General features: G+C 35.0%; 1 protein-coding gene across 1 annotated transcript; it reads right to left on the reverse strand.

The window, feature by feature from the left end:
• Nucleotides 1–15,953: 15,953 nt before the first annotated feature.
• On the reverse strand, nucleotides 15,954–25,379 carry LOC128160743 (uncharacterized). The gene is made up of 14 exons (XM_052824085.1): nucleotides 25,350–25,379; nucleotides 25,052–25,153; nucleotides 24,460–24,505; nucleotides 24,211–24,291; nucleotides 23,837–24,105; nucleotides 22,180–22,323; nucleotides 22,002–22,073; nucleotides 21,363–21,449; nucleotides 20,908–20,994; nucleotides 20,670–20,804; nucleotides 20,469–20,521; nucleotides 20,186–20,238; nucleotides 16,658–16,741; nucleotides 15,954–16,033 (listed from the first exon to the last, which is right to left on the reverse strand). Exons 1-14 carry the CDS (start codon nucleotides 25,377–25,379, stop codon nucleotides 15,954–15,956), a joined length of 1,323 nt encoding a protein of 440 aa, XP_052680045.1.
• Nucleotides 25,380–25,607: the final 228 nt, after the last annotated feature.

Here is a 25,607-nt window from a genome sequence, read left to right on the forward strand (position 1 = left end):
ATTACCTTTTAAGTTAATACATAATTATGCAGAGTGATTGTGTTATAGCTCGATAATAGGGAAATTATCATAATTATAATTATAAATAGCATTGGGGAAATTAAATGGATAGATGTACTAAAGATTTAAAGTGTTTACACTATTTACGAAGTCTTTCGATGAAGTTTGCCATCTTATGTATTTGACTCTCATTAGTTTTAGAAAGTATTTTGAATGGGATATTCAATAGTTTAAATTTTAGATTCAGATATATATCGGTAAAACGAATCATATTTTTCATTCATTTTTGAATTCCAATTTTTTTTCTAAGTACATTTGTAAAGTAACTAAAACCTGATAAATATATCTTCAATCTGTTTGTCAAAATGGTTCGTGTAGAAGAATTGTTTCAAACTGGGAGAATTCACGAGTGATATAACTATAAAAATTAAAACCGGACATGGCATACGGATTTTAAGGAAATGTATGGAAAATGTATAGGATTTGTCCCGTTTAATCCGATATTTCTTTCATGTCCGCATTTGAGCGCATCGAATTTAATCTGCTTATCAAAATTTAAAAAGTACAAAATTTTGCAGAAAGCTGTGGTCACTTTTTTGTTATTGTTGTTATTTTTAGTTATTTAAAGTCGCAATTCACAATACATGCATACAAATTTCATGAAAAATAGCAATCACATGTCAACGTTTTAATTTACTTGCTAGCAAACACATGTCACTTAATTTATTATAAAACACAACATGGTATAGTGCCATCAACAACTCATGTCACGAAGGTAAACTACCACACTTACCAGAAACAAACTGTACATATTCTTCACCGTAGTATTACAACTCTTCTGACTTCTTTCCATTTTTTCAGCAAAACTCAACGGAAACTCTGGACAACGAGGTATAAACGTGTTCGTTTTGTTTGATTTAATTCAGGTTGCTTATCTTGCCTTCATTTTTTATCTTTCATGAATATTCATATGATCTTAACATAAAGCCATCAATAACTTTATCATCTTCGGATCACCAATACTTGAAGCAATTGCTCAATGTTAAATAAAGCATATTAAAACTATTTTATTGAACGCATTATAATAACTTCAGCAACTCATTAAGTTGCATTAATAAACTCTCAAACATAATTACATGTAAATATAATATTTTCCTTCCAATCATAAAATAATTTACAAATTCCATCAAATGCAAATTCAATAGAGTCTTGTTTTATTCGAGATTTTTTAGAACAACACACGACTGCCCTTCATCTGGTTCTCTATTAAAACACTATGTGGTTCGATAAAAATCAACAACTGCTATATTATTGTAAACAGGAACAAACCAACATGTAATACCTTTACAATCGTTCCCCTCTTTGTAAATATTGGTAAAGCACCATTTTTAAAGATCAATATCCTGGCTGACCCAGGATAGGCAACAGTGGAGGAAATGTGTTGTGTCCGACTCACAGGATGATAATGATGATGATGATGATGATGATGATGATGATGATATGATGAAGCGATAATGATAATGACGAATATTTGATAATGACCAGTGCTAGTAGTTATGATATTTGAAGTGTAGATGAGAACATACTGTGAGTTTAAGTAACATATGAATCAAAATATCTAAAATAATAATAAATACACAATTAAGAGGGCTAATTCATTTTATTTCATGAGATAGTTAGTTTTAATAATAAAAAATCAATTCAAAATTTGTTATTACACGTTATATATATGCAATACTTTTGAATCATTTGAAAGCTCCTAGACAACACTGGATTTTGATTTCTTTCTGCTCATAGACATGTGCTCTCTATATTTCAGTAATATCTGCATAAACATCATCAGCATTCCGTAAGCCAGTGGTTTGGGGAAATCGGTAACATGTCAAACACATTTCTCGAATTATTACAAATATTAATATGAAGCATAATACAGATCCTATGAAAATAACTATAACTCTATTAGAAAAAATAAATATTTTTCCTGATGCCTGTTTTTTTTCTTTCTTTTCTATCCTGAGTTTTATAGTCATCGCTTGTTGTTTCTGGAGAAAATTAATGATTATTAATTATTGTTTTTATTAGTTGTTATAACACTTATTCTGACAATGTACACCAAAGAAATACAATGCAAAGCATCAAATAAGATTTGTAACGACTGGAGAATGATATTTACTTGTTAGACAAGTAACAATGTTTTGGTCAATATTGTAAACATTATATCATAGATACATGTATATAAAAAGTATTGATAAAAAGAGTACAAAACTAGAAAAAGTCGAATGGTCACATATTTTCTATGTACTGAAATGATCTTACCAACTATAGAGAAAGTAGAAAAACAGCCGTAAATGTGGTGACAAGACAAACAGTCACATTGTTTGCCACATTTGAGGCCATAATGTGGTGTTGGGCATATTTCTGAGCAGTTATCACCGTAGTAACCAACCGGGCAATCTATATATTGCAATGTAAGCTTTATCACCGTTTTAATCTTACTTTTAATTATGTTTATATCGAGTAGTATAACATTGACAAGTTATATTCATATGATACGCTTTGATAGTTGACCAAATTAGTAAAGCTTACATATTAACATAATCTATAAAAGAGAGGGGTTTTTTAACCAAGAACAATTGCACGCATGTTGTTTATTTTGTAAAATTGAAAATAACATATTAATATTCCGTATAAATTATCGTCAAATATTACAACTCAAGATTGTCTACTACCATGTTGATAATTATTTAGCTAATTATAGAAACCTGTACAGTATCCATCTCTATATATTACTTGCTAATTTTAGAATAGTGTACATGTAATACCTTTGCAATCGTTCCCCTCTTTGTAAAAATTGGTCGGACACTCTGAAGTGTTGTCTGCAAGCACACTGAAATCCAGTTTTAGTGATGTAATTATTATTATCTTAGTTCAATCAGGAAAGTGTTTGTAAAGTAAATATACGAATATTGTTGGATTTAAAAAAAAACATAGCAAAATGCAAATTGTAAAAAATCAAAACATACCCTTTAGTGCAGTCACGTAGGTTTAGGGTCAACAATAATGGAATTAGAATTGTAAAACCAAAAACATGCTTTGATAAAACGATTTCTCTAACAGTATGTTTAAACATACTTAATCTATGCTGCTTTATTTGAGATATACACGAAATAATATTAAGGAAATTATGTGAATGTGTGAAAGGGATACATGAAACAATGTTAAGTGGATATGTAATGTTAACAACATCATTTAAGGAAATTGTTATTAATATAATGTTTCATAAAATTTCTAGAAAAAAACAACAACTTAAAACATAAGTTATAATGCCATATCTAAATTGTAGTGAGCCTATCATATCAGCATTCTACGAAAGCCGAGAAGGATCATTCGAGATTCGAGATTCAAAATACGAGATTCGAAATACGAGATTCGAGATTCGAAATTCGAGATTCAATATCTAAATTAACCAATCAAATCATGGATCTGAAACCTGTATCCTAGCAACATCAAACTGTTCTAAATAAAGATTATTCGTACATGCTCTTTCCTACAAATAAATGTCTTAATAGCTCTTAATAAATGCTATGTTCACTTCTCCCTACCTAACTAAATAATTATGTGTATTTACTTTTACACAGAAAATTGCTAAGTACACTAGTAATAATGCAGTGTGCTTCGCGGATCTAAGTGATTTTGTTTGCCCTGGTGCATTTCCAACTGATGCGTTTGAACCCTGGGGTATTTCACCACCAGTAATAGTTTAAAACCCGGGTTTATTCACCCCTTTTGTGTAAAAATGCGGTTATGGTAGAGAACTTCATAAGCGTAGCTAATTTTTTCTGTAGGGGGTCCTAGGCCAATTTTAAAAAATTTTACTACGTAAATTTAATTAGCTCCAATTTTCCCGAGGAGGGGGTCCAGATCCCCTGACCCCCTTCTTTCTAGATCCCCGCATGAAGATTAGAACATGTATCTAAATAATCTAAATATAAATAATCTGTCCTGTTTCACTAATAAATATAAGCATTACTTATCGTTTTTATGTATGCATACAGTGATACACTAGTACTATGATTATAAACAAATCATTGAGATATTATCACATCATACGGAATTATTAATAAATACAATTTTTTTTCCTTTTCCTCAGTAAACAACTTATTACGAGTCTTACTTTTGGAATTGTTTTCAATATAGAAGGATACCTACTCTCTGCAATTAAAGGTAGGGATGATAGGGTGGCAGTTTGTTCACATTGCCGATTTCTTGTGCAGAGAACAGCAACACTTTTTAAAAATTTGATTGTGCATGAAAATTTCAAAATTAGGTTCTGTACATGTATTTTGTTTTAATTCATTCATTGATATATCAACAAGAAAGAATAAAAGCATATGTTTCACAGCCAAGTCAAGTTTCTCTGTAGATTCCTAGCCCCCCCCCCCCCCCCCCCGCACCAAAATTGATAATAATTACATATAAGTCATACAAATGTTTACTTTTTTTGTAAGTAAATCTCTAAAGATGTATATAAGCACTGCAAACAAAGATGTGTGTATTTAATATACTACTACATTACACTTAGCCAGATAAAATGTAATCAGGATGAAGCTACAAGGGGTGAGTGGTGCAAATTTACCAATTTGTCGCCATACATACAGAACACCAAATAAAGAAACTGTGAGTGGTGTGTGGAATGCATAAAAGATGGCGGCAAATTATCTTAAATAATCAGTGCAAAAACCAACAAATAGACTGTTATTTGTTACATATCCTGCAAAAACATTGATAAAAAATGGTATCGTCCCATAACATAGCCGATTATGTTAATGTGTACATATGGTCAACGTACATGTAATTCTAATATACAAGAAGGCTGACGTATCAGGCGGGGATCCCGAAAATTAAATTTCAAAAATGATCGGTTGAATTACATTAAATGCTTTGAAAATTGTTTTTAACTATCTCACGGGTCAAAATGCATGATAGAAGCTATGTACAGTGTAATTGGAAACTTTCATTTTATATCAATATGTAGTATTACCTATTATAACAAATGAGATTATAGCTCAACTGCCACAAGCAATACATGTCCTTTACCGGCACCACCTCCCTCCCCATAAAAAAATGAAACAATTGTCGTTTTATTTGCTAAAATGTGTGTGGTTCAAGATTTTTCTAAAGGACATACCCGATTAGAATTGAAAAAGAGTCGTACGTTTAAAACTAATTTTGTCAAATTTTTTAGATTCATTTGGTTATATTTTAGTCCATTTGGGTAAATAGATGCACCAGCGCAGCTCTTATTTATATATAATCAGGCCATAAATTCAAAATATTTTCAAAAATTAATAGCTTTAAATCCAGTGGATGAAAAAAAGGAAAGCAAGTCGATCTCGATGAGTGCTAATACCTGTGTTGAATGAATGGTACAGTAGGATATGCGCAAAAAAGTCCCGTCTACTCTTTCCTACCCTATATTTATTGGAATATTAAATCCGATTATAAGAGTCAAATCAAAAATCAAGTACGGATATGTACCTGTTTATCAAAAGTAAAACTACTCATAATTTATCTACAGTGCATCGTTATGGAGCTACACAGAAAGTTTTATATTAATTTGCCGAGCCAAATAAAAAAAAAACCTGGAAAACGAAGAGAAAACAAAGTGGGGACAGAATAACTGGCAAACTAATTAGGACTATATAGCCCCCCCCCCCTCTTGAAATGTATATACTGAAAACAGATTATTGGAGTAAAACATCCGCACACAATTTAAAGAAAATTTCATGTTTTTTTTATCATTTTCGCTAGCTAATGTAAGACATCAAAAATACCCCAAACCCCCTCACGGAAAAGGAAATGCTAGGTGATGAGAGAGAGAGAGAGAGAGAGAGAGAGAGAGAGAGAGAGAGAGAGAGAGAGAGAGAGAGAGTCGATGTAAATCACAGGTGCGCTAACACCATTAAAATTAAAGCTTGCTAGTTGGTCTGCCCTACACTAGCTACCTCCTCTCTTTTCTCCTTTTAGAGGCTTAATTATTGTCTATATATGCTTGTAACAAATCAAATCAATTTCAAATTCTAAATCAAAACTGAATTTGACACTACAAAACTCTTTCTGTGTCTGTCTGTCTGTCTGTCTGTCTGTCTCTGTCTCTCTCTCTCTCTCTCTCTATCTCTCTCTCTCTCATATATCGACAATGGCATTGCCATACCCTACAATACACTATTCTTATCTGGATTTTTGTCTTTGAGGTTGTAAATCATCATATCTTCTATGGTTTAAAACTTTATCATAACCTATATTTTGACATGTCGATTATTTCATTGAGTTTCGTTTCATAGCTAAAACATTTAGATTAAACAGATCTTTCTTCGCGAGCCGAGTTTTACACAGTTGGGGCGAATACACTTCGGGTTAAAATTGTTTGGGGGAAAATACATACAGGGCAAACAAAACCACTTAGATTCGCAAAGCCAACAGTGTTATTTCTCATTTAATTGTTTATACTGTGTGGGGTTAATTCATCAATGTTAATTCAACCATTTGATAACCACTATATAAGAGCTATTAAGACATTTATTTGTAGGAAAGAGCATGTACGAATGATCTTTATTTAGAACAGTTTGATGTTGCTAGGATACAGGTTTCAGATCCATGATTTGATTGGTAAATTTAGATATTGAATCTCGAATTTCGAATCTCGAATCTCGTATTTCGAATCTCGTATTTTGAATCTCGAATCTCGAATGATCCTTCTCGGCTTTCGTAGCATTCTGTATAAAATTATTCAATTTTTTTCCTCTGGCGTGATGATAAGCTTTACCATAACTTGCTACAAAGAGAATAATACAATTTAACCTTTATCGAAATTACTCCCCGTATCAGCCCGAGACACCAATACATGTGCCAGCCAGAGGATTGAAGACTGATATAGAGGGTGATATAGAAAATGGTATTTGTGGTTATATTTATCATATATTTATGAATAACATATTGAAGACACGATCTGTGTATTTGTTTATATCCTTTAGTGGGGCATTTTTATATGCAACCAAATTGTAAGTGTCATTCGTTGGGTTACAAGTGAGTTACATAGCTTACAATTCTTTGCTATGTAAGCAAAGCTTTTGACATAGGCCTAAAGAGTGTATGTTGTGAGTATTCTTAGTCTATATCTAAAATGCATTAATGTGTCAAATGTGAGGAACTGTTCATTTCTGCTTAAAATTGATACGTCGATCAATAGAAAAATTATTATCTTCATTTCTTATTATTCAATAAAACAATTTCAAATAAAAAGGTGAAGTGTCTCTGATCAATCAAAGTACTTATGTACTGACGGGAGTTGATTTTTTTGATTGATTTTTCATTGTATGGATCCAAGCAATATTGAACTCTAGTGTTGTTTAACCAGAGCCTCGGCTGTCTCCGATAATCTCCGACAATCAAAAGAGAGACTCTCTGCTGGTGGGAGATTTACGGAGACAGCCGAGTGTTTGGTTGAACAAGACTATCTTGAACTTTTGCGTAGGAATACATACGGCTACAAAAATATCTAAATTGTTCGTACCATTTAAAAATTGAATATTTTCAAGGTATCTATAAATACGTTTCCTTGAATAACAATGCTTCATCACACATTACATTAAATATCGATTGTTTTCAAGTACTAAGTTTTGTCAGCGGTGATGATTTGTACTTACTGTAACGTATGTTTATTTTGATCGGGTTCGATGTACGAACATTACACAATAAATGTTGTTGACCAGAACACACGTGTTATCCCTACTCCGAGTCCAGCCACGCCAAGTGTGCAATAAGCATACATTACATGGTGTCAGAAGTGCGTGACGTGTCAGGAAAATCATTCTGGACATTCATACCGTTTTCGAGAGAAACATTTCTTCACATCTTTGGATATATCGAGGTCAGTGAGTGTGGAATTTCAAGATGGCCGCTGCTGCACAGTTCGACCCGCCGCTCCTCGACTGGGACGCATCTGACATGTATCAGGAATTCTGTCGCTTTACACAGCACGTACAATTTGTATTCAAAGGACCACTTGCATCCGCCAAAGACAAAGATCGTGCAGGATGGCTAGGTATCTGGATCGGTAAACAAGGACGAGAAGTGTACAAGACATTTGACTGGGAATCCGGGGATGAGGACAAACCCGACAAGATTCTCGACAAATTCGAGGCTTACGTCCGCCCAAGAAAAAACAAACGAACAGCCAGATTCAAAGTCAAACAGAGGAAACAAGGTGAAAGTGAGTCATTCGATAACTTTGTTAAAGACTTGAGGCTTATCATTATGGACTGTGAATACACAGATCCAGAAGATGTCCTAATAGATTGTATAATAGCAGGAGTCAGACACATGAAAGTACAGGAGAGACTATTAGACCAAGGCAGTGACCTAACACTCGCAAAAGCTCTCAGCATTGGTCGACAGTATGAGAACTCGCAGAAACAGCTAAAACTCATTCGAGGAAGTGAGGATCAAACAGTTACCCATCAAATCTCACAAGTACATGCCACACAGAAGAAATTCTACCAGCATAAACCCAGTTATAATACGAAGAAACACAAGAGGCAGCCTTACAAGTCTAGAAACAAGAGCGAAAAATGTAGCAGATGTGGGCTCGACCCGACAGAAAGCCATGTGAAATCAGGCCAGTGTCCGGCAATAGGAACAAGATGCAACTACTGTCACAACAAGGACCATTGGACAGCCGCTTGCCGAAAACGTACAAGAGAAGTTAACACACTACAGGAGACAGTTAGTGAGACAAACAGTGAAACTAATTCATCAGATGAAGACATACTTCATATATATAGTGCACAAGATGACAGTTCTATGGCAAATGACAAATGGGTTGTAAAAGCAACTATCAACAGTAAACCTGTTAGATTTCGAATAGACACTGGGGCCAAGTCTTCGATCATTGTAAAATCAGTGTTTGACTCTCTAGGATCTTGCGCACAGACTCGCAAGAGCACAAAAGTTCTCAAGTCTTACACTAATCATAGGATCAAGCCTCTGTACAGCGTTAACCTTCCAATCGAACATAAGGGAAGACGAGTAAATGTGCAATTTGAAATTGTAGAATTAGAGCAGGAAAACATCATCAGTGGAGATGTAGCAGAAGAACTCAATCTTATTGAACGAATACTGAAGCTTGATGACAAGGTTGATAATCCGCCAGAATCCAAGTTTAAAGACTTTCCTGAGCTTATAAAAACCTCAGGAACTCTGCCTGGAGAACACAACATTGTAATAGACCCAGACGCAGTGGGAGTTATTCACACACCCCGTAGACAGCCTGCAGCACTTAAACCGCTTATCATTGGAAAGCTCAAGGAGATGGAACAGAATGGCTACATCACAAAAGTAGATACCCCGACTGAGTGGGTCAGTTCAATGGTCGTTTCGACGAGGAATAACAAGATTCGCATATGTCTGGACCGTCCGACCTGAACAAAGTTGTAAAGAGAGCTCACCATCCCATGAAAACAGTCGAGGACATTGTGTCAAACATACCTAATGCCTGTGTTTTCTCCAAGCTAGATGCTAAATCAGGATTTCTCCAGATTAAGCTGAACGAGAAGTCATCATACCTAACAACCTTTAATACTCCAATTGGAAGATACAGATGGCTACGCCTTCCATTTGGCATTAAATCTGCCCCTGAAATCTTTCAGCACATCATGGATCAGATGCTTGAAGGGATAGAAGGCGCAGCAGCTGTGATGGATGATATACTCATAGGAGGACAGGATGTAGAACATCATGATCAGATATTCAGAAAAGTCATTGAGAGAGCTACACAGTATAACCTGAAACTTAATTATGACAAGTGTGAAATCAGACAGCCACAAGTCTCATATGTAGGACACTTGATCACCAAGAATGGCATTAAGCCAGATCCGTCCAAAGTCCGAGCTCTAGTTGACATGCCAAGGCCAAAGGACAGAGAAGGAGTAAGACGGTTCCTAGGACTAGTCCAGTATTTAGCCAAATTTATCCCAAACTTGAGTCAAGTGGACGCACCACTCAGGGTACTAGTGAAGTCGGAAACAGAATTCATGTGGCATCATGAGCAAGAAAACAGCTTCAATGAACTTAAAAGACTTTGTAGTCAACAACCTGTGCTTGCATTTTATGACGTCAACAAACCGGTGGAGATTCAATGTGATGCATCAAAGGATGGGCTTGGAGCAGTCCTTATTCAAGCAGGGCGTCCAGTTGCATATTCATCTCGCTCGCTCACAGACACAGAGAAACGCTATGCGCAGATAGAAAAAGAAATGCTGTCCATTGTACACGCAGCTACAAAATTCCATTGCTATATATTTGGAAAAGAAACTACCGTCTACAACGACCACAAACCATTGCAAATGATCGTTAAAAAACCGTTAGCATCAGCACCAATGAGGCTGCAGAAAATGCTGCTGAAGCTACAGTGGTACAACCTAAAAGTCTGTTACCGTAGAGGAAAGGATATGACAGTGGCTGATGCCCTGTCCAGAGAGTACTTACCTGAGGCAGATCCGGAGATGGAGACTCTTGAAAACGTCAATATGTTCAACATGTTAGATGTCACTCCTGATCGCTACTTGGATATAGCCCATCGCACCAGATTAGAACTGTCAGACCTCTGTAGCATGATAGTAAATGGATGGCCGGACATTAAGTCTGAAACCCCTCTTTGCGTGAGAGAATACTGGAATTCTCGAGATTTGTTATCAGTCACAGATGGCATAGTCTTCAAAGGAATGAGGATCGTTATACCACCAAGCTTACGCAGTCATATGCTGAAGCTGATTCATGAGTCACATTTGGGAATCGTTAAATGCAAACAGAGGGCTAGGGAGGTCTTGTACTGGCCCGCCATGAACGCAGCCATTGAAGAGGAGGTCAGGAACTGTCCTAAATGTGCCATGTACCAAAACAAACAAAGTCGTGAACCACTTGTACCAACAATTACTCCTGAGATCCCTTATGGTGAAGTTGGCTGTGATTTGTTTGAATTTGAACAGAAAAAATACCTTATGATAGTGGACTACCATTCCAGATACTTCGACGCAATTGAACTGAAGTCCACAACAACATCAGCAGTTGTCAGTGCAATGAAAGCTACCTTTAGTTGCCATGGGATTCCAATGAAACTGCGTTCTGACAATGGACCTCCATTTAACTCACAGGAGTTCCATTTATTTTGTGACCAATATGGAATACAACACACCACATCAAGTCCGCATTTCCAAAGTTCCAACGGAGAAGCAGAAAGAGCAATACAGACAGTCAAGAAATTATGGAGAAAGTCCGATGACAAATATCTCAGCCTGTTGAACTACCGCACAACACCCTTGGAATCGGTCAACCTATCACCAGCACAACTCCTAATGGGCCGCAGACCAAGGAACAACTTGCCAACCCGTACAGAGCTACTTAAGTCCAGAAATACCAGACAAAACCTAAATCAACAAATGAAAGATATCAAGGAGAAGCAGAAGCTCTACTACGATAGGAGACATGTGAAAGAATTACCGCGATTAGACATTGATGACCCCGTGAGAGTTGCACCCCCTGAAAACTCGAACACTAAAGAGTGGAAACCTGCGACTGTAGTTGAGCAACACAAACAGCCGAGATCCTATGTAGTTGAGTTCAACAATAATCAGAGGCTCAGACGCAACAGAAAACATCTCAGAGGAGCAAACGCCAATGCTAACCGCGTACCAGAGCTCGAAGAAGAACCGGATATAGCAAGTGATTCTGAGATCATGCACGATCCTCCAAACATGCTCCAAACAACCATAACAGCTGACAAACCTGTTGTCACTTCTTCTGGTCGCGTGGTAAGAAAACCGGAACGCCTGGACCTTTGAACTTCTGTGTATTGACTTCGGGAACTTTGTGCAAAATCCGCAACTGAAGCAATGTGTTTATTTCCTTAAGATGGATAATTTCAGTTATTTTTAGATTTTGATTTTCTTTAATTGAATAATACTTATTGACTAAAGTTTAATCTGATGACAAACTTTATTTCATTACAATCATTAGTGTTATAATATTAATATGCTTTTTATTAATCTTTCGGAAGAAAGGGAGGTGTAACGTATGTTTATTTTGATCGGGTTCGATGTACGAACATTACACAATAAATGTTGTTGACCAGAACACACGTGTTATCCCTACTCCGAGTCCAGCCACGCCAGGTGTGCAATAAGCATACATTACACTTACGTCCAAACACTGTTTCACTTTCGGTTTGCCAGAGTAACTGCATTGGAGCGTTGATTAAAATGAACTCCCAAAAATTTAAATAATGTAAATGAAGCGGCGCGTATGAATACAAAACAACAACAGCAACAATATTCAAATGGATGCGTTTAGCTGATGCAGAGCTATTGAATTGAATTAAATGGATTTAACACAAATAGTAAATTAAAATCTGAACCGGCTGAATTGAAAACGAAAGGAAAATACAAGCTTCTCATGTTATTCAATTTGCAGAAAGAATCGTTAAAACTGGTTTTCGTGTGAGATTGCTGGAATATGCAACTGGGCATACATGTAACCATGAAAGGAGAGGCGATCGTGGACGAAAATAGTTGATATGTTGACAAAGAATAGTATGTGTAAGCGACTTTTGTAAACGTTGTGGTAACTAGATAGCCAGTGATGTACTTAAATGGTTATCTGCCGCTTGGAATGCGCCGAAGGAGTTGATGCAGTAATCAAACAGTAGCTTTGCTTTACGATGCTTATTCTGATGACAGATCATGTACGTATGTAAAATTAAAACTCATCGTTACCAGTGTTACCGTGAAAGTGTATAGGCTTTTATGTCAGCCAGCCTTGCAGTAAATGTTGATTGATCTCAAGCAGACGAAATCGTTTGAAGACGCTTAATTATCTATTTAGTGATTAAATAATGTGTTTTGTTTTTATTTGAAGATGAAACTTTTATTTTTTTTATATTTATATTGTTTGCTGACAATAAAACAGACACAACTTTACACTTTGTTGACAGTGTTTATTTTTGAAAGTCCCGTTCTATAAATAGTGTTGAATAAGAACATATGAGAAAAATAGATCCGGCCAAAATTTTATTGATGCAGGTATTAAAGAAATTTTTCGACCAATTAGAAGCGCCGATATCTCATCAAGCGAATAAATATTAAATGATAGACAAATCAGCTTGTAAAGCTTGTACAATTGTGAGCTAAGTATCTAGCTGAAAACTGAACGAATGACTCTCAAATTTAATTTGATCATTAGAATTGCATTTCTTGAACATTGTAAATAATAAAAACAGAAAAATAGAATTTGACCAAAATCGTGACTTTGCCCCTTTAAGTCGTCGCAATCATTGTAATCTCTGGATCTCTCAAATCCCAGAGCTCCGCGACGACGTGGAAGACCCAGAATCAGACTGGCTTCTCCCTGAACATTCCTTCGCGGTGTAAACTTTGTGTGAGTGTGTGCTCTTGGTTTTGCTCTTAACCCACCGCACATGCACTCACTTTTTGATAAACCATCATGACAATCCCTATATCATGTCATTAGTTGATTTCAGTGTTGAATGCATTATTGCACACAAAACAAGGTTGTAATTTGGGTTTCTCTAATTTTCAGTCCCAGAAAATCCAGATATCTCTTCTTGAGCAGTCTAAATGTCAGATCTGCAGGGCCATATGCATGAAGATGTATACCATAACATTGATTATACTAAAGATATTGTATCATACATGCAACATACTGCTTTTAAGTTGAAAACATTTTACTAATGGTAACATTCACTAATGGTTGTTCATGTTTATCTCTGACTTTCTTACTATTATTAGTGAAATAATTTACACAATATATGATAAAGACTTTACCCAAATAAATACATGTATGTTTATGAACAGATACCGATATGTTATTGTTTTTTATGATTTATATTGCATCATATATTAATCAAACGGTGATTGCAACTTTACAATAATTTTAAGAGATAAGCGATCGGTCAGTTGCTTGTATTTCTCGTTGTTGGACTTATTTGACAACAAAGTTGCACGCAGAAGTAATTTTTAATCTATTTCAAGTTGTTCGCACCCATAAAAATCGGGCAAATATTTACTTTTATTTTGAGCATTTTTGATGACATTGTTTTGTGTGATGTCATAGTGAACACTTCCCGTACTTTTTGGTTGGCACGACTAGAAATGAAATGAAGTAGACCTTAGAAGTGCTGCATAAAGTGTTTCATTCCAAGGTCTTAACAGCGGATTCTTTTCTTATATGTATAGAAAGTAAATATTCATCTTCCATTTATTAATCCGTGAGCGTGAGTATTCTTTAAATGTAAATGGGCATTGTACATATGTAACTCTACTCTCATTTCAAAATAATGTTTTGTTGACAAATAAGAAAGTTAATGTCAAATTCCCTTCAAAAGATCACACGGAAGACATCTTCGTTGCTCGCAACGAAATTGTGTCTAGTTATTTTTCTCCACATTTTGTGAATGTTTTTTTTAAACTATACATTTTGTCACAAGTGAATGGACGTGATCTGAACTTTAATTTTGAGAATGTTTAAGTCTTCACTTCCAGTACCGATTTAACGCTAATTTGGTAATTTTTTACGACCCATTTTGTGCAGTTATAAACTCAGAAACTATAAGTTTTGCACCATGTAGCTACGCACGAATTTTAAATTAAAATTGTCACGCGTTTTGATCTGTATATTTCTGTTAATTGATACTTTGTAAAACTATATATATTTAAAGTTTTAAAAAATGAAAGATCTTTCATATGAAATCAACAAAAAGGGGTTGCATGGTCCCTCTAATCAGGGGCCAATAGACTTGAAAAGTCTATTGCTAATAACTATATAAACGATCAAGATTTTGTAATGCCTTTTAGAAGCAAAGAAGTTGTTAGTAACGTAATCTTTTTTTTAATCATTGCCACACTCATTCATAACGTAATTTGGGATTTTACAGGCCAACGTTTTCAAACTTTAAAACAATAATGTTAAATATAAAGAAGTGACATAATTTGTTGAGCATTGTAGAGAAAAAAATGTTTGTATTAATAATTTTAACCGATTCCACTAGTAGTAATTAAAACATCAATGTCTCAAAAATGTACAATACAGCCACACACACCCCTTAATGTTAAAATGTATGAATGTGAAATTCCAAAACGATGCTTTATGCCAAAGCTGGTTGAAATTGGCTCATTGGCTCTGGAGAGAACCAGTGAACAGTTTACGACAACAATGCAACAACGGCGGACAAATGAGTTATAAAGTTGACAAATCTCGCGATCATCAGACTTTTTTTTACAATACCTTAAGACATGAATCTAGATAGGTGATAACATTTTACACTCATATTTCAGAGGATTTAAAATTTATCACACTGTGATTGATCTCATCATTTGTAAACAAAAACTTCCATGGATTTTCGGTTTTTGTATCAGTCATAAAATCAAACAGACAATGACATACAATATCTGGAATGCGAGGCCAAATTTCCATGTAGTTACTTAACTTTTTCTTGCAATGAGTTTTACTGAGGGTTAGGAATTTCAACGAACCACAGTATATTGTTTTAATTCCATGTATTTTCTTGTTCAAATTATTTTTTATGTATATATTATTATGTATATAGTGCATGTACCACAGTGTATGAACGCATTTTAAGTAGTCATAAAAAAGATAACTATAATGTAATATCTCTTTTCAAACTTTATTATTGAACTGGTGAAAATGTACAAAAACGTATCACGGATTTATAGTTAAGAAAATGATTCCATTTGATAACCAGTGTCATTTTCTAATCACTTTCGAAAGAATAATGTTCTGAAATTCTAATGTATGAGCAATTTGCTGACAAAGATTGGTATAAGATAAACGGTAAGGCCTGAACACGCTACAGTTGTTTTGCTTCATTTGGTGTAGTCCCCACTCTCACAGATCTCTGTTTGGCGCCCATCAATGTTGATCTTAACTGACTGACCCCCAGACACTGCAGCAAACAATAAAAAAGAAGTATAAATTATATTAATTTAACATGTTTCCTGCATTCCTATCATTGAAATAGTATCCAATTTCTGTTCATTTTACGATATGCAATTTTTATTTGCTTTATTAATTACGTAACAGTGAATCAAATTGTTTCGATAATGATAACCCCTTAACATTATGGTATAGATATGAAGTGTTTTCAGCACTTCTTGTATTGAAAATAGTATTAAAGTTTATCTTAGTTTTAAATTAATGTATATTTTATTTGCTTTACATCTTGAGTGTATCAGTGAATGAAGTTATCTTAATAATGATGAATACATGTACCTCAGCATCTCTAATTAGTGCTATAACTCCATCTAGTGGATTCTTCTGCTGTTATTCATGTTAAATATTCAAGTAAGAGAATTATGAAAAAATATCTACTGAAGTATTTAATAGTATTCACACACAACTGACAATTTATTTCATCATCAATTATTCCATTTCCTTAGCTTTGTCAACAATTCCATTACAGTGACCCTAATTGTGGCAGTGGCGTTTTTCTGAGTACGGGAGCCACCTCCAAATTACGACTGGGTGGTAGTTTTATGCGCCTTTGGGAATTATTATGGACGTCAAGTACCTTTATTATCTGAGTGGTATTTCATCATGTGCATGAGCACAAGAACCGGACAAAAATGGTTTGCATCAGCATGCTGTGGAGTGCCTGGAGAAAAATAGTGGCAATATCAATGCAATGTACTCAAACAATTCATTTTTTTAAAAGATGTAAATTGATAAAAACTAATAAACACGCGTCCTATTTCTATCAATAGCCAACACCCTATAATTGTAATGGTAATCTCTTTGTATTCAGTGTTTGACCACTGAACCAGCCTGATGTACTTGCTTTGTCTCCTGCTCAAGATACGGTCAAGGTGTTGCCTAAATAAGAAACTTATAACTATTGTTAGTTAACGATTTACATGTAATTTAGTAATTAATCAACAAAAAATAATTTAAAGCAGTCAAAGGGTCCTTTTTGAATAGCTCTATCAGATGGGATTGTACATTGATTTTCATTCAGAGATTAAAATAAATAAAATTTGAATTCCTTAAAAAATAGAGTCCATTCTATCTTACAGCTTGTCAGAGATTCATCAAATTCAAGTTGTGGAGCAGGATCTTTTCTGGGATGGTCTTAGAAACTAGTTCCAGGCCTTGATTGGTGCTGGCTGAAAGGTTGAACATTTTTTGATTCAGGCCCTTATTATATATATATCAGCAGTACCAGGCTTAAAATATAGAGAGACAAAACTTTTAGACATACATTAATGACTTGTCTATATACACTAATATCAAATTTTCGTGATGTTACAAAGTAACATGGAAGAAAAGAAGATGGTATATATTACTACGACTTCATTATTCATTAAATAATGCGCATCTATTTTTTTTTTTGAAAATTATCTGTTAAAATGCATGCCTTTGGCAGATGATCAGTCTTGAAAAAAAAAATCTTAAATGCTACAGTCGGATATAATTCTTACCATAAAGACATCAGGTCTCCTGAGATGAATTCATTAGGATGTAAGTGACTTATGCATGTGTTTAGTACACATCATAGTGACAGCTAATGCAGTTGTTAGGATTTTCATCCAGTCCAGAGTTTTGGATTTCATGCAATTTTGTTCAGTAGATCGTTTTGTAAAAACCAGTTCTTCTGATCTCTCATCATGGAGTGGTCTTGGTATCATAACATTTATATGTTGGGAGCTCTCATAATTAAGGGTTAATTAAGCCATTATTCAACATTCGAACACCCTTGTATCCACTTGAAAGGACATTACATACAAAGAGTATAACAAAATTCTGTTCTTGAAGTTGGAGGAGGTTTGGAGGCTTTACTGATGACATCGGTGGTTTAATAGAGGCGATACTGAAGACATTGAGTTTATCCTTAAATGCTTTTATTAATAGTTGAATTTTCAATCAATATTTAACCAGGCGCATGTGTGGTATATTTCAATTAACAGTGTTTCAATAAAAACTGTTTCATTTGAAGACAAATTTGTTTACAGGGAGTCCAGCTGGGAATCTGTTGATTCAAATAATTTTAATCTGCAAATGTTCACTTGTTCAGTGTTGGTTTCTATTGCTGCTTCAAAATTAATGTTGATCTTCATTCCATCTCAATCTCAAGCTTTTTGTTTGGAGCTGAATTCACCATTTCAGTTTGATGTATAATTTTGTTCTCAACAAATTTCCCCAGTATGATAAAATAAATTACTATTGAATTCATCGATTTTTCATCAACATAAGAAATTCATCAAAAAAAGTTATTGTTTTTACGTAATATCATATATCACACATGCAGCGTTGATTTTATAATGATTGTTTTTAATCCTCCCGGCATCTGAAATTTAAAAAAATTGAAAAAGCATATAAACAACTGTTATTCAAATAATCTAACGTAGAGCATTTTTTCCATAGTCATTTTGGCAAAAGAAACCGTAAACGAAATCATAAAAAACATGAACTTGTACCTGTTTTGTCGTTGTCTTGTCAACTAAAATATTTAACTTACCAAAACAATATTAATAAGGATAATATTTGTCTGGAGTCCAATATGTACCTCAAAGCTTGTGAAGCCTTAATTAAGCATTATAAATTAAGAAACTAGAAATGAATTAAATCTATCAATTCTCATCGAATGGACAAGGTTCACATCTGGTGCTAACAGGAAAACTAACGCAATTAATTCCATTGAAAGAATCCACTTTGGATAAAGAAGGCCTGTCCAACTGACAAATGCCATTGCTGAACAAGGAAAATAAATCCAAGGGTGATTCGATCTAAACCGTTTCGTGCTGGTCAAGTCCTATAGGAGTTCCTACAAGTCCTGAACATTACCAGGGTAAGCACAGAATGCTCAAAGAAATGTATCTTAAGTGCTACAGACTGAGGAAAATGAAATGAACCCTGTGTGTACCAAGATAAGCACAGGGATATGTACCATAATTATTTGCTCTAGGATGATATGAATCCTATGTTTCACAGGGATGAGCACAAATAGAGGAACTATATTTTTTTTGGATGAGCACAATGAAATGTAACTTGTTTGCTCAAGATGATCACAAGAAGATGTATTCTATGTGCTACAGGATGCCTGCTCTATTATAGAACTTAAGTACTCGCCAGAAGCAGTATTGATCAGCCTCTGCCCACTGCTGCCTTAGTGAACTTTGGTAAAATGCTTTCTAGCTAAAATTCTGCCAAGTCAGACCCTGTACCTCTGTCTAAGACAGGCAGCAGTGTTGCTCCTGTTACATGCTATTAAGGTTATCACAAATCGGTGTTAGTTAAAGGGTACCACAGCTGAAGCTGTCTATACCTTGTTGGTCAGGAGGGGGTTTACATTGACATAGTTCAATCTATATTGTTTTCCCCAATCCCTTCAAAAGTGCAAGAGCTGGGACGAAAATTCTAATACGCATTGACAATTCAGGTACAGTAGTGTCATTGGTTCATATGGCTGATGCTATTCTACAACTCTGCTGGTACATATCGTGATGGCGTGTACGAATGATAGGACAGGACAGCAACACATGCTACAACCTATGGGGGGAGACTTAAACTTTGGTTTGCCAACAAGTCGTCAGAACAATGTACCGTACTGTGGTTTCATCATTATTCGTTGAATATCAATGTTGGTCGATTTCGTCATGAAGTTGATCGACAGAACCAAATGTTTATTGTAGTGCAATTTTTATTAACATTTTGCATCGATAGGACCATTGGCCATAAATTTACTTCTCATTGAAACCGTGATTTTTATTGAATCCAGCAAAATGGATGCCCACGATTATAAATGAAACCAGAGTAATTGGCATATTATAATTCTGATTCTGTTACAAGTGTGTTGACCCTCAAGCATATGTAATCAAGTGGCTTGGGACACAGTGATCCGACAGGTTAGCTTTTCAGAGACTCAGACGAGCTGGCTATATGAATGAAAAACAAAATTGTGCCGTAATTAGGCAGCTCTTCTTGTATGCTCCCCATGGAGTTGACGGTGCTACGGATTGATCATGTCTCGCCAGGGGGTAATATGTAGAAGTCGTGCGAGGCGATGTTCTTCGCGAGCAAGATTATAAAATTCTACCTCTACCTTTACACATACAATGTCGATAAGCATTGCAGGCCATGCAGGCATTGTGTTGCCTGGATATGAGTTAACATGGACTTAAGGAGTTACAATCTTATAACTATGACTTTAACCTGGGGTTAATTGATTGGGATTAAGGTATCTCCCTTTAGCAATCCAAACAAGTCACTTTTTGGGGGGGAAGGGGGTTATAGATTAAAGTTTCAATGGTGATGATGATAAAGAATCGAGCTTATCAGAGCTCATGATTGTACTTAGATTTCTTTGCTAAGAAACATTTTCTTACCCTGATGTGCAGCAGAAGAGACGTTTAAAAAAGCGCCTGATCCTCTTCATCCTCTGAAAAAAAAACGTTAAATCTAAATTTCAAAAACCATACTCCCCAACTGTGCGCTGTGTATTACTAGAATCATAATACTAAATTGATGTGAAACTATTATAGTAATTTGAATAATAGAATTGAATATATAGCGAAGTAATGATGTACCCCAACACGTTTTGGCTTAGTCTCTACTAAGTTATCATTGAACGAGAAATCCTCCAAGTCTTTGCCATCTGGTTTGATTTGTCCATTTTCACTCCTTTCCTCTTGCCAAGTTGCCTCTTTATCATCCTCTACCTCCTAAAAAAAGAAGAAATGCAACTAGTAATAGTACCCTGCATCTGATTTTTTAAAATCAATATAAAGATGGCTGTTGCATACATACCAAAGTAAAATTAAATACCTCTATAAAATATGGATCTGGGGGCGACGTGCAGAGGCAACAACAGCACAGGTCCATTCCCAACACCTTGCATATGGTCCAGCAACCCTAAATACAAACACAATAATGGTGCACCATACGTAATTAACAGCTGGAGTCAGGTGTTCCTGACTATTTCTTTAATCTTATCTATAAATATGAGAGGTTTTTTACATAGTTTTTTTCTCTTTGTGGAAAAGGGACATAATAATACATGTATCACTTTGCATCAGTGGATTAGCTGGTTGGTCACGTGGTACGAAGACCAAGTCTAATCCAATAAATATATTGGGAACTTTGGTTGGATGGACATAATTCTATATCTATTTGTATATATTGATTTATCATATCAATACATTTCACCTGTCCGCTAAGTACCTCATAAAACATAAAGTAATTTTATAGTAATTTTTCATTACTTTAAAATTTTTACATACCGGTTCTTTTGGTGGGGGTTGGTCCGAGTAGGTTCTGTGAACCCCGTACCGGATATCATCCGTATCCAGTTGCCACTCTTTGGTCTCCTGTTAAAAGAATTTTTGGTGAAAGCGATTTGTTAATTTTTTTTCCAGAAATTTACCATTCCATATTTCATTCAGCCAATATTTCATTTCTTTATTAATCACCATTGTGGTTTTATTAGCATTTGTGCATGGGTATCAGTGGATTAAGATGTTAAAATGTTGACTTATAATTTCAGAAGAATTCATGGATACACAAGTTAAATGTTGAGAGTTACCTAAAGATAACGTTTGGAGTATTAAGAGAGTTTGCTAGTTGTGGCCATTTATATATAGTATTGACCTCCTTTTAAGAAGATCTACACTATGATCAACTGCGTTGGACGTAGTGTATATGAAAAAATGTTGAAAATGTCCAAATTTAAAAGGTAAAATATATAGATTTTTTCTTTCTCCAAATATAAGTTTGCCTAAACAAACCACAGCTTGGAATTAGAGGTAGATCTGATGGGTAACTTGTTGACCATCCAGCCACCTTAAACTCCGCGGTAATCCAATTTATACAAAAGTGTTAAAACAGAGAGTATTTTTAATGAAAACCGAAAGTCAACATACTGCTTTCTGTCCCACAGTCTGCTGGTGTCGGAAATGTGACATGTGCTGGTCGCCTCGTTTTGGTGTGAATTTCTATAAAGAAAAAAAAAACAGTCAACTGAATTATGGAAAGAATTTAATTGATTTAAACATTTTGTTAAGGCAGTTAAAATAAATGATTGCTGTTATCGATACTTACGTCTTCTTGAAGGCCGACCTCTACATTCTCCAACAGCCTTCTCCCAGGAGAGGTGATTTCTGTCTCCTCTTTTATTTTCAAACTTAACCTCCATGCAGGATTGGGGGGGGGGGGGGCATCATCTTGCTCTTTTTTCTTTGAGTCCTTTTCATAGTTTGACAAGTGTATACATGTGTTTAAGGACAGTTGAATTAAGCGAAAAAGCCATTTAAAGATTTTGACTAAAAACGTATAAAAATATGTGTATGTGTAGTATCGGTTTAATATCATAATATTTTGGTTTATATATATATCTCGTTACAAGTTCAATGTATTATGGTCGTGAAATATCAAACAAATATTCTCTGATTTTCATTTGTCGTGGAAGAAAAGATTAAAAGTTTTACTGGCACGTATCATCAGGGAGGATTGAGGCGGGGGCGGGGAGGGGGGGGGGGCATGCCTCACTTTTTCTCGCAGCAAACATTTTTCTTGAATTGACTATAATATGGTGAACTAACATGAAGTTGCCCCCGCCCCTTCCGACTTTTTGGTGAGCATGTAAAAATTTGAAGCGAAAGAAAGATATTGACAGTAAAACTGGAAATTGAAGTTATATATACAGGTACAACTACGCTCTGCACAACCCCTCCTCCCAGGGATAAGGATTTTTACGATTTCTGAAAAATGTAAATTTCCTTTGTTTTCCTTTGTCAAGATTTATTGGATGTGTACCCCCCACCCTCCCTTTCAAAAAAGTATGCTACCTGTCCGTTTTAAGTTTACATCTTTCTTTTTAAAAATTAATAAACTGATCGTAAAAAGTAAGTAAAATCAACTAAATTGTTGCGAATGTTCATTAGTACGTAATAGATAAAAGAAACAGCCAAATCGTATGTTATGGGAATTTGATTATTTCGTACAGACCGTGATTCGCTGAAGGTTTCGACGAATCGATAAACCTGTCAATTCCTATACCGAGCAATAAACTAAAATCAATTTCCGGAAGAAATAGATGGAATCGATTATACTTAATGGTTGTTAATATATTTAATACATTTAAATGTATGCAAATGTTTATTATTCTATAAAGAGGGATGAACTGAAATCAATCTCCGTAAGAAATAAAGGGAATCATACTAAGTGGTTGTTAATTTATAAAATATATGTATGCTAATGTTTATATCCATACAACTCTTTCCATCTTGTGTATGTGGGTTATTTGCGTACCATGTGTGTTTATTTTAAACTCTTCCTGTTGTCATTAGAAAGCCCTTAATTTGTCATAAAATAAAATTGATTTGAATATTTTGCCCCCACCCCCTTTAAAAAAAAAATAAACTAAAATCACGTGTAGTTCATTAGTTCGCAGCCATAATATTTAAAACTCCGGACTCAATATTTTACAGGGATTCAAGTATTGCAGCTGGGTTCAAAATTTTGCATACAATTTTGAATCAGAATTCAATATTTTGCTGTATCAAAATATCATAATGATATGACAATGGAGTACATGTATGGTTTGTTGGATATCATGAATTAGTTGAAAGCAAATAAAATATAAGCTATGTACTAGTTTAGACTCACAATAAGAATTTTTGCTAAATAATTTACTACTAAGAAGTAATTACAGTTTATGACTAGTCTTTTTTCATCATAATGGCTGCTCAATTCTTACCTTCTCTCTGACATTAAGGGTTACGCTCTTGTTCCTTGCGACCACGCCAATAGTTTCAGGACGTACTTCGAGTATAGCGCTTTGCACATTCTTCTTTTCGGTCTTTAGTTTTACCATCAGAATACTTTTCCCGGGCATTTCCTTTAGTTGTGTCCCGTCCTCACTGCCCTTTTCATCGCTGGTTCCACATCCTCCATTGCTTGTTTCACCAAGCTCATAACTTCCTGTGCAGCTAGCACTTTCCTCCCTAGTGATTTCATTGTCTTTTGCTAAATATACATAATAGTAAATAAGTTTTTTTTTTTTCAATTATGTTTTTATTATTGAAAACTCTATGTAAATTGAAGAGCAAACTTATGTTAATGAAAGCCTACCTGCTTTGCTCTCATCGCCGCTTAGAACTTCTACACAGGTGACGTATCTATCATCTCCTGATGAGAGTTCATGATCATCTCCTATGGCATATTAATATGAAATATAGGATCAAGAGAACCACTATACATGTACACGTACTTACAATTTAAATTTGTTAATCAAGACATGGACCATAAAGTTTGAATAGGTCAAACATATTGTCTTTTTGCTCTTTATCGCGTCGTTTAGGATGCCATTTGCCTTCTTACCTTCCTCAATCACTGCCTCCTTGCAATGATTTTTATTAGCCAGGCTCTGCTGAAAGCAGAGTCCTGGCTGTAGGCAGGCAAATCGCCAATGTTACTATAAATAGCACAACTTCAAAAGTAAACAAAAAACCGAACAGCTCAAAGTAAAAGCTTCCGCTATACCGAATAGTTAAACAAAGAGCCACGTTTTGTCAAAAGTGTTGGTTTTTTTTGCTTTTGTTTTAATTTCAAAAGATTTGTCTATCTTTTTTAGTTTTCTTATTGATTACGTGTTTTAAAAACAATACTATGCATTTTGGACACATTCAATATGCGCATGAATTTCCATGAACTATTTTCCGCGCATTAAAGAAATGGGGATTGAATTTATAACGCTTGTTGCAAAATTCAAGGCAGCAACTGTTTAAATTTTTCTACTAGACAGACATATTTTTGTTTATAGCCGCTTGCAAAATTTGGTCGCTCTCTCACGCTTGGCCGACATTAAAAGCATGAGAGAGAGAGAGAGAGAGAGAGAGAGAGAGAGAGAGAGAGAGAGTCTTTCTGTCTTTACTACACAAAATGCACACTAAAAGAGGCCGGCTTTCAGTACTTCATTTTCCTCTACGCCTCTGTTGACTTCCCTCTTGTCTTCCTCCTTGCTTGTCGCTTCTCCGTTGCTGGGTTCTCTGCTTTTCTCATTGACTTCTTCATCCTAACAATTGTAAAATTAAGTTTACATAAGCACACAACTGTTCTTTTTATAATGGTAGATAATGTAACCATTCCAAATGATTTATTTCAAGACTTATGGTATGAGGTAATGGGTTTGTGACACATTGTTTGTGCCACATTGTTTGTGCCATAAATTATAGCAATGTTAAGGAGGCTGGATGGTCAGCCATACTAACCATTAGATCTACTTTCAATTTTAGAGACATGATTTTTTAAGCTATAAACCATTATTTGATAAGGCAAAAATCACATTCTATCTTTTTAATTTGTTTTTTTGCTCTTCTTCTTAAGGAGACCAATATGGTCTTAAAATAGCGAGGACTATCGAGACCTCTTAATGTAATATTGTATATCCACCCATATATATTTCCTTTACTGTGATATATTTCCTTTACTGTGATGGCATATTCCACAAATAAATTTTAACCTGTAAT

This window comes from Crassostrea angulata, chromosome 8 (genome assembly GCF_025612915.1).
Source record: "Crassostrea angulata isolate pt1a10 chromosome 8, ASM2561291v2, whole genome shotgun sequence".
Classification (NCBI taxonomy): Eukaryota; Metazoa; Mollusca; class Bivalvia; order Ostreida; family Ostreidae; genus Magallana; species Magallana angulata.

Excerpts from the sequence above, each read along its gene's own strand:
- LOC128160743 (XM_052824085.1), bottom strand. The coding sequence starts at position 25,379 with ATGTCTCTAAAATTGAAAGTAGATCTAATG. Across the intron at positions 25,154-25,349 it reads AATTGAAAGTAGATCTAATG|GATGAAGAAGTCAATGAGAA; the intron begins GTTAGTATGGCT and ends TACAATTGTTAG. Across the intron at positions 21,450-22,001 it reads AGACTGTGGGACAGAAAGCA|GAGACCAAAGAGTGGCAACT; the intron begins GTATGTTGACTT and ends TTCTTTTAACAG.